General features: G+C 38.2%; 1 protein-coding gene across 3 annotated transcripts; it reads left to right on the top strand.

Annotated features, from left to right (window-relative positions):
* The first annotated feature begins 43 nt into the window (after nt 1-43).
* Nucleotides 44-8,658, top strand: YOD1 (YOD1 deubiquitinase). Of its 3 annotated transcripts, none has more exons than XM_037155387.2 (3): nt 44-395; nt 1,723-1,882; nt 2,910-8,658. In XM_037155387.2, the coding sequence occupies exons 1-3, from the start codon at nt 276-278 to the stop codon at nt 3,611-3,613; spliced, it is 984 nt and encodes a 327-aa protein (XP_037011282.1). In that variant the 5' UTR covers nt 44-275; the 3' UTR covers nt 3,614-8,658. The 3 variants fall into 3 exon arrangements, with proteins under 3 accessions (XP_037011282.1, XP_037011283.1, XP_037011281.2); XM_037155388.2 differs by lacking the exon at nt 44-395 and adding an exon at nt 576-1,376; XM_037155386.2 differs by lacking the exon at nt 44-395 and having other exon boundaries at nt 1,384-1,882.
* Nucleotides 8,659-10,714: the final 2,056 nt, after the last annotated feature.

Consider the following 10,714-nt stretch of genomic DNA (forward strand, 5'->3'; position numbering starts at 1 on the left):
ACGAGAAAACGTTGCGCCGCTTAACCCTTCCGTGAATCTCAGCGGAACCTCGTGAGAGTCATAAATTGGAACGTAAACTTAGAAGGCTCTTGGCTAGAGTAGTCTACCTTAATACTTGAGCTGATCGCATCTATCCTGCCCCTGGGCCAGTCACTGTAACCTCAGAAAACCAGCTAATCGCTGAACCGCGAACTTCCCTGGACCCGTCCACATACTCCAGTGGACTTCTAGCTACCTTTATTTTCCCTCCTTCCTCCCACACTATACTTTCTGTTATGGTCATATTGAAGAACCAAAGAGGAAAACGCTCCAGCAGGAACATGGGTCGTGAAAGATGTGAAAAGATTCAGAGTTTTCATATAACTTACTCAGGGGTAGAGGCTTTTACAGTGGAGGTGAGTTTGCACATTTCGTGTGAACTTTTCAGTTGCCCCAAGTCCGTTTGATGCTTGATTCTGTTGATAAACCCCTCTACGCAGGTTTGGGCTTGTGCTCTATCCTGATGAAAAAAAGAAAAAAGCAATGAGTATGGATTTCTTGGAAGAGAGGTAAGTTCAGAAGTGTCTTTATTCCTCCACCTGCGGATTAAATTCATCCTCTAGCCAGCTCCAAGAGTATCTCTTCTTTAAGGCCTCTTACAACTCTTATTATTTTATAATTGCACTCTGTGCTCTACAAGTTTCTTTATCCATTCGGCTAGTGTTTATTGAGCGTTTTTTTGCTAGGCACGGTCCTTGGTTCTAGGGACACAGGGTTGAAGAGGGTCACATAATCTAGCATTATCACGTTGCTGTGAAATTCAGTGGTTATGTGTTCTTTACACCCCACCCTCTCTTCCGATTACAGTGATTATTTATTATAATGAAGGCAGGAGTGGAATCTTCATGTTTGTATACTCAGAGCCCGAACTGGAATGCGGGTGACACACATTAACCCTCTCCTTATACTGCCACTGCCTCCTTGAAAGTATCAATTGTCCTAGGGCCTAGGGCAATAGCTCAGTACGAGGCTGACCTCATACTGCTCTTTCTGATGTGGCAAATGGACGTTTTCAAGTTACAGTCCTTTGCAGGTGGAAAGGCCAGTCATCCCTTAACCTCAATGAGTCAATGTTTGCTGTAGCCATGAATTTATTCACGAGTGTCTGGTTATTTCTGGCAGGTCCTTTGACTCACTGACCATTCTTGGCATTCATTTGTGTTCTGAACTATGATTCTGTTTCTCCCGGGGTGGTTTAGAAGCCCCAGCTTAATAATTTCCGACCTTAGTAAGTGCAAGATTACATTCCAATGTACTGGATTCAGCAGCTCCTTCCCCGCCCTCTTTCCTTGAGCATATATGCTGCCGACTCGGAGGGCACCTCACTGGCCTTACAGGTAGCGAGCCTTTTGTTCTTAAGGAATACTGAGCATCCTTCAGCTCCTGAAGGGTGGGGACAAAAGTCAGTTGTCACTTGAAGAGAGTTAGTTCTACTTAAGGCGCTTAAACAGAAGCTGCACCAAAGTGTTTCTAAACAGTAGCCACCAGCGACTTCTCGCGATGTTTGGCCCTGCAAAGGGTGGCCATTTTGGAACCCACTCCGCGGCTGCTTGTCCCGGCGGCGTCTTCCATCCTGCTGCCGGGACCAAAGCCGGCCCCACTGGTACCTGGCCTATGGGTGGCCTAACCAACACGATGTGGCGGCTCCGCTGCAAAGCCAAGGATGGCACCTATGTTTTGCAGGATTTGTCCAGCCAGACCCGGGTGCGGGAACTCCAAGGCCAAATTGCTGCAATCACTGGGATCGCCCCTAGCTGTCAGCGTATCCTGGTCGGATACCCACCCGAGTGCCTGGATCTCAGCAACGGGGATACTATGCTGGGGGATTTGCCCATCCAATCAGGTAAGGGGATGGAGGCTGGGGCCAGGGGGAGTCCTGAGAGGACAGCAAGGGGCGTGAGGGAGAACAGAGATACGGTCAAGTCAGTGGCTGTTGGTCAGCCCAGGGCTTTGAGGACCAGAATAAGGATACTGTAAAGCATGGAGAATTCTGACAGAGGCCCGGGTAAGTGTCTAGCAACCGCTTGACTTCACCATGGTTGAAAGAGATAGAGAGGTTCCAAACTATGTGAGAAGCTCAAAGCCTTTGGAGTCCCCCCTTCCTCCGTTTGCTTTCTGGTTTATCTTGAACACTTGTCACTCATTTCGTTTTCCCTCGGCATTTACAAAAGTATAAAAAAAGTAGAATCTATTTTATTTGTCCTGATGGTTCTTTCCCCTTTTATCACTGAAAAAAAAGATAGCATGTCTAAAGGATGCAGGATACTTTCTTGCTTTCCTGGTTTGTTTGTAATCACCTACATACAAACTGACTTTGACAAGTGTACTCACTTTAGAGTTTGCTTTTACACATCCACTAAAGGCTCTCTCAAGTTCTAAACAACAGCAGCTCTTCTTGTCCCGTATTAAAACTTGAATAGCAATATTGTTAATTAAAATTTTCTGCTGTTGTATCCAGGATCCTATAAACACCGAAAAGGCTAGATAACTTTCAGAGAGAGGAGAACCACCTAGTGGCCTAGTCTATGATAAATAAATACCTTGAGGAAGATTTGTGCTTTGTAAATACAGAGGGAGCATAGGGAAATTTTATTCTTTAAATGTGTCTTTTTAAGTAACTGTAAAGGTGTATAAGTCAGGCCCCCTCACAAAACTGGAATTCAACCTAAAGCGTTTTTGCTCTTTTGAACTTTATGAAGATTCAGTGAGCAAGAAGTATATTCCTGGTCACTTGTTTGCAAAGCTATATTCTCCCCAGTAACCCCAGCTTATACTTTAACTCCTTCTGTTTGTAATTTATAGACTTGGCTAGTGAACATTCAGTTTGATCTATAATTTGTCCCCAGTTATGGATGTTTTATTTTTAACAGGCGACATGCTGATCGTTGAAGAAGACCCAGCCAGGCCCCACAGTTCGCCTGCATTTACCAGACATGGTGCTCCTAGTTATGTCAGGGAAACGTTGCCTGTGCTTACCAGAACCGTGGTCCCAGCCGACAACTCTTGCCTCTTTACCAGTGTATACTATGTTGTTGAAGGAGGAGTCTTGAATCCAGCTTGTGCCCCTGAGATGAGACGCCTCATAGCACAAATTGTAGCAAGTGATACAGATTTCTATAGTGAAGCAATACTAGGAAAAACTAATCAAGAGTACTGTGAATGGATCAAAAGGGATGATACTTGGGGAGGAGCTATTGAGATATCAATTTTGTCTAAATATTATCAATGCGAAATATGTGTAGTAGATACACAGACAGTAAGAATTGATCGCTTTGGGGAAGATGCAGGATATGCTAAAAGGGTCCTGCTTATTTATGATGGTGTCCACTATGACCCGCTTCAGCGTAACTTTGCTGACCCAGACACCCCTCCTCTGACCATTTTCTCCTCTAATGACGATATTGTCCTTGTCCAAGCACTGGAATTAGCAGATGAAGCTAGAAGAAAGAGACAGTTTACTGACATAAATCGCTTCACCCTGCGATGCATGATATGTCAAAAGGGACTAACTGGACAAGCAGAAGCAAGGGAACATGCCAAGGAAACAGGCCATACCAACTTTGGAGAAGTGTGATCTCTGCATGCTGGGGATTAAAGCCTACTACCTCACAGATCCAGAAGGTTCTGGGTCTTCCAATAAGCTATTCACAACCCTGAAGAACAAAGAACACAATGCTTGAACCATCCTTTTAACTTAAAACCACTAAGGCACTGAAATTCCTTGATAAGATTAAAATTGGTGTGCAAGTTTACAGATGTGTGTCTAGAGCAGTGATACATGCCCTCTTTCTGCTGGGGTGACAGAACAGATGGTCCATGCTACTGACGGACACTAACCTGAAGAGTGAGTTTTAGTATTATAAACTATCACCCAGCAGCATTAGCTTGTAGAAGAAAACAGCATCATATTTTGGGTAACGCAGAAGGCCTGGTGTGAGGCCATTGGACATAAACCACGATGTCTCCAGTAATTAAGTCCTTTTAAAAACTCCGAGCTAATAGTTTCAAAATTACGAATTGATTCTTCACATGAAGATACACAGAATTGTCAAAACTTTTTATATTGCAGTTTGGTAGACTTTGTAAAATGTGTACTTAGCCAATTGTAAGTACATAACAAGCATCTTTACAGGGATGAGTCTGTTCCCTGACAATGGTACTAAAAACAGGAACTGAGAGTGCCCAATTTAGGAGGTCTGATGTATAAAAGTAGATTGTATGAGGGAAAAGGTGCCTGAGTAGCTTACTGAAGCTCTAAAAGAACATTGGCCTCGTGTTTTAATGAAATTTATTAATCTTTGTCACATTGGATAAAATTTAAAATTAAGCAGGGTGTGTCTTTTTAGTTGAAGTTCTATAAAATTGGAATGCTTGAATTTTGCTTTTTACATAAAGATTTGGAGGGATTTAATTTCCTCAGCTTTTTGTTAAGAGACTTCCTCCAACTCCTAAAGAAATGTTCATCTAAAGTGATAATGATATGCTTTGGTTTGGTTTTTGTGAGATCTTTTGCTTATCTAAACAGTATTTGTTTTTATCTTAGCCTTATCCTGCCACTGATGCTCTTGCAATAATTTCACCTTTCTGCAAATAAGCACTTTGCTTATCCACAGTCTTTTACTTGGATTTCTGAAGAGTTTTAAAGGGATTGAGGTAATAATATTGAAAGAATTAGTTTCACTTCCAAAATATGACAGATTTTTAAAATTCTTGCCTTACCTGAATAAGCTTCTTCCTAATATTAGATGTCCTTAAGGCAAACCCTTTGAAACTTAGCTTTACTATGAGATCTTCCAGATAAAAGTTTTCTACCTCTTTTTGTAAATCTTCTGAAGGTCGGGGATGCTAAATTATAATTTGTTATGTATTATCTCACATTATGTGAAGAGGCTTAGTGTTGTGAAGTTTTGTTATATTGGTCTCATTTATTTTTATTAAGTATTTCACTTAGAAAACCAATGGTATTAAATCTCTTTCACTACATCTTCTTGACAGATGTTAAAAAGTTGGTACTTTTAACATTTTTCACTGGTGAAGGTGGCCATATTAAATTAGGGAACATGTAAACAATTTAAGGGGAAAGTACCCTTAAGGAACAATTCACAAAGTATGCTTGAAATAATTAAATGACTTTTTTTTAGTAACTTGGGTGTGAATAGCTGCTTTAGGCAAAAGTTGTTATGGTCAGTATAACTTAAAAGTATTTAATTTTCTATTTTCCTGAGCCTTAAAAATAACACTTGTGAGTTTGTGATATTTAGTGTTTGACAGTCATAATATGTATAGATGAATATGATTGAAAATCTCTTAGTACCTGTCTGTCCTCTAGTCTAAAAGGTTTTTGTATCTCTTATTTCCCCCAGAACATATTAAATTTAAAACTGTCAGTTGATACGACACTGGGTAGCATCCATCAAATTGTTTGCCTTCCTTTCTTAGGTACTTTTAGAGAAATATATTTATGCAACAAATATTTATTGAGTAACTGATAATCTACCAGGCATCTATTGATGTGTTTTCCAACAAAATTTCTTTCACTTTAAAATTGAGTGTACTCTATTTACATAGGATTATGTTAACAAATGGAAAGAAAAAAAACCTGATACTTTATAAAATTAAACCCCTCAATCTTAAGTATTTTTGTTTGCTTGTTTAAGCTTACACTATTACAGCAAGTGTCAAGGGTTTATGTAGGGGTCTTATTTTATTCTCATTTACCTGTTGTCTAGGTCGTCTACCACCTGGAAACTGATACTTAGTCAAATTGCTTTTTAAATTAATCAGCTGCTAAAATTCAGCACTAGGACTTTAATATTCTGATCACGGAAAATTTGAGATTGCAGATTATTTGATTTAATCATTGAGGATTAAACCCTAAGCTTGTACTCATTCTAAACTCATTTATTATGAGCCTCACAGAATATAAGAGTTTTATACTGCACTTACTAAACTCTTGAAATTAGGGTATTAACATACAAATTCTAATCTGGAGAAATGTGAAAACTTAGGGAGTTAGTACTCGCAGTAGGATTAAAAGATACTTTTTTTATTCTTTATTGATTTGAGAGAGAGAGGAAGGGAGAGAGAAAGAGAGAAACATCAGTAGTATTTCAGGACGATGCTCTAACCAACTGAGCTACCTGGCAGGGCCAGAAACTTTTTCTCAAATTTGCACTTGAGCAGAATGAAACCCTTCCTAGTCATTGTTTTTAACCACCATACAAGAACTTTTTTTCTTAACTAAAATGAGAATTGTTTACATTACTGGCAAAATAAAGATTGCTTTTCCATTCCCCACTTCTGTTACTCTTCTTTCCCTTATTCTTTTTGGATTGAAAAATTAGGTGTAGGGCTCTGAAGATGCACTCTAGAGAGAGTGATTTCAGAAGCTGAAATGATATCCTTAGGAAATTTGTGATTTGATAGCCATATGAAGACACCAGTGTGGTACCTCTTCTGTTAATGGTTTGTGGCTGATTTTTTAATTATTTCCTGTGAATGAAAAATGGGCACAGTCAAAGTCTGGCTGCTGGTTGGCTTGACCCTCTTGGCAAAAAGTAGTATAGTTATGCCACTTGATTATTGCATGAAGTTCAAGTTCCCACAGAATCAGGAATGAGTTAATGTTAATATTATTTATCTATACATGCCCCTAAGCATCCATGCCTATCTTGTTTACCAAGTTTTTTCTTACTTATGTAGACTTTTTTCACAACATGGATGTTGAAAGTAAAGTTGCCCTAGCTAAACATAGTTTTCTGTGTCTTTGAAAAAAAATTGACCGGGAGTATGCAAGATCAGCAACAGAGAGATGGTTTTCTTTACGAATCAATGAGGTGGCCTTCCTAAACTTTCATATGTTAAGGTTTATATTTCTTCATATGTTGCAACATGCATTTTGAATTATTTGCTGCACTTTAAAAATATGAAATAGAAGTTTACATGTTAGGCCTCCCCAGGGATCTTATTAAAGGCATTAAAATGTAATCCTTGGGCTACTTACAGTCAGCTCTTCATAAGCAACAATTACCATCAGTGTATATTGTATCCAGTAGTACAACATTCTGGTGTTTTGGTAACAATAGCACTCAATTTCAGTAACGATGAGAAGCATGCTCAGTGCCCTAGTATTCAAAATGTTACCTATTTCTATAATGTGATTGTTCTTTATCCATTGTACAGTGCAGTTTCAAATTGCTCCTTGTAGCACAAAGATGACTTAACTCTGAAAAGATTAGATTCTGAAAACTTCCTTTGTTTTTAAGCAGACTTACTTTAAAGAAGCTGATTTTTAAGTCAGAGGCCTCAAAAGTACCATACATAATAAGCAACGTCGTTTTTAAGACTACAGGGAAGCACTTGATTTGAATAAGCTAGCTTATTAACTAAAGATGTTTTCTTACTAAAAGTTATAATATTTTAGCACACTTCACCCAACTTAGAATGTAAATCCCTGATTGTGGGAAAGGGTTTTATTTCTTGCTGTTGTTCTCCAAAAATTGACTGGTGTTTTGTTTACAGTGCTAGGACTAATTAACTTTGAAGAAATTGCATCGATACTGAATTGTGGGGTTCTGATTTAGGTGACCAGTAACCCTCCCATGCCATTTTAGAGTGAGGGGAGAAAGGGGCAGGAGGATAGAATACCACTTGAATAGAAGAGACTCACAGATGAATGCATTCCTAGTCATGAATTTTCACTTTTGGGGAAATTCTTCAAGCAATGCCCTTGTGTCACCTTAATCCTCCCCCCATCCCTTATTTCTTGGCTTAGAATGTACCGGGATCATAGCTGAAAAGCTAGTGATTCAAGTGTAAAACCATGACTATAAGCATTTTGGTATGATGCCTTTTTATACTTGTTTTTAAAAGATACAAACCTACAACTAGGAGTTTAGGGATAGTGAAGATATGATTTGGTTAAGTTGTAGGTTAAAAAAGAAAAGGTTAAACTAAGAAAGCTTTAGAATCTCTACTGAGACAAGTAAGCCTGACTTTATAGCTGATCTAGGAGGTATAGTTATTTGCAGCCAGTGAGCTACAAGGACCAAGGCAGCTGATTCTTGTCAGTTTCCCAGTTCACTGTGGTGCCATTCAGGACCCAAGTTGTTTACAGGAAATATGATTTCCTGAGCAAAAAGTAATTCTTCCTTTAAGAAAAGTAAGAATTCAGCTTAAAATGCAAAATAAATATGTATAGTTTGTTGAGCAGTGTACATTTTCTGTATTAATGCAGTAGAGGAGGAATTGCCTGAAACAAGAAGAAAACCACAAAACTGCCAGACTTAGGGCTTTTGACCATGACTTGAGAAAGTAGTACAGAAGAGCAAAATGGAACAAAGTTCTGATGTTCTTGTTACAAGAAAATAGTTTTCTTAATGACATGGACAGTGTTTTCTTGTTTTAAAAATGTTCTCTTGTCTATTTGCCAACATTTTTTTTTCAAAGTTAATGCACTGCTGCTACTGGAAAGATGTCCAGTTTTATTTTGTACACCTCTTATGTGCTGTTGCCAATGTCCTTAAACTGCATTGATTTTTATTTATAAGGTATGTGATCTTAAATATCCAAATGCTGTATGAAATGACTTGTTTTTGATGAATAAATGAAGTGAAAATATTGTTGTCTGAGCATATTTTGTGGTGAGGGTGGAGGACCAGTGAACAGCTGCTACACTCATATTACATAGTACTTATTATCAAAAGCTAATTAGACCACTGCTTTGACTTGTGTACCAGAATCTGCCAATCTCACTCTGTGGGTGGAGTCTTAAGGACTTTGACAACAAAATCTACAGTGTTTCTTCTTTGTAGAACACCAGAGGGCATTTGTAATTTCTCTTCCTTGACACATTTTCTGATAGGCAGTCAGTCCTGGGAGTTATAATTCAATGCCTGTTGCTGACAAATTATCAAACTGGGAAGGCTGAATATTCTCTTTAGTTTATAATAGCTGTGTGAATTTAGATATGTTTGGAAACTGCGACATCTCTGCAGGAGAATTTACTTAATCTTTGACAATATTGACATTTAAACATTTATTGGAAGCAGCATTGGACTTACTAGACTTGGCCAGTTGAGGCTGTAACTCAATTGAACTATTGATACTTAATCCTTTCCTTCTCACTGAAAGCTTTAAAATTATGGAAATAGAACCATAATGTAATTAATCAATTTGCATACCAGGACAAAATATATCTTTGGAATCAACATGAATTCAGCATAAGTCAAGCCAAACCTCGTATTAAGAGACCTGTAAAGAATCTCATTGTCTGTGTGATGATAGCTATTTGAACAGGCAAAGGTCCCAAAACGTGTTCATCACCTTACCCCAGAACCTCAGAAAGTCAGAAGTAAATGAAGTCAGCAATGTGTGTTAATGAACCCTCCAAGTGATTCTGATGCATGATAAAGTTTTGAGAACCACAAATGTAACCATGGCTGTTTAAATCTCTCAACTTGGAGAGAACTGTGATGACTTATCAGTCCTGTGTACTTGACCTCATGCAATTCGTTTTCATGCACAAGTTAGTTAACTAAACTTACAAATAATATAACTCTAGAGAAGACCAATAGTACAATGAATGGCAATTCACAGATCTCAGCAGGCTGAAAACTCCCATATTGAATGCTCAGAAGCGTGAAGTCCTGCCCTTCAGTTTTAAAACATTCCATCATGTGAGTCTACCATGGGGAAGAAATAGCAATGATATTTGACTGCTGTTCTGATCCCAACAGAGTGACATGACTTGGCCTACAGAAATAATTGCATTTTAATAGTTGAAAGATCTAGAAAAAAGAAGCAATAGAGTGAATATGCCCTGCTTTAGTCACATGTAAAACATGATGAAAACTACAAAGTTTGACAACTTATGTGATAGTCGAAGGAACTGGAGGTATTTACCTGGAGGAAAGAAAATGGATTTCAAATTGATATGGTGGCTAACTTCAAGTTTGGGAGCTACGTGAAGGACAAATTAGATTTATTCTCTGAAGTTTTAGAGCAGCAACTTGCAACTAGTGTGCAAGAATTTTTAAAACAGGCAGTACCTGACTAGTCAGAGCCACCGAACTTTTTTTACCTTAGATTGTCAAATTAAAAAAAAAAATGATGATGGAACACAACAGTAGCCATCCGCTGTGAACAAATCAAAAGTATACCTAAGTTTTTTTTTATCAGATCAGCAAAAAATATATATTTGTGTGTGTGTTGCAGAATTTTAGTAATTAGTTTGTGTGTGCTGAGATTAAAAAAAAAAAGGTTGAAAATCACTGCTTCAGAGGAAAGAACTTGGACCAGGAAGGGATGAATATTACCAAATAAAACCTTAGAAAACAATACAAATGGAAAGAGATGCTTCAGTGTTAAAGCCCAAGTATTGTAATGTAGCCTCCTACACTGTAAGAGGCAGAGCTAGAAATCACCAAGAACCCGACCTCGTGAAATTTTTGTTTCAAATGATAGTTATGAAATGAATAGATAATGACAAAAAGAACTTCCCTGGGAGAAGGGGAAGCTTTTCTTTTTTCTTTTTTTCTCCTCTCTACCACCCCATTACTATTTGGAAATGAGTACAGCAGAGGCTGCAAATCAGAACTCCTATATTTGGTAATAGTATATACTATGCTTATTATATCTCTAAGCCTAAAATGAGAGGTTCAAGAACAGAAAAACG

The sequence above is a fragment of the Artibeus jamaicensis genome, unplaced genomic scaffold (genome assembly GCF_021234435.1).
Source record: "Artibeus jamaicensis isolate MK-2021 breed Jamaican fruit bat unplaced genomic scaffold, CSHL_Jam_final contig_475, whole genome shotgun sequence".
Classification (NCBI taxonomy): Eukaryota; Metazoa; Chordata; class Mammalia; order Chiroptera; family Phyllostomidae; genus Artibeus; species Artibeus jamaicensis.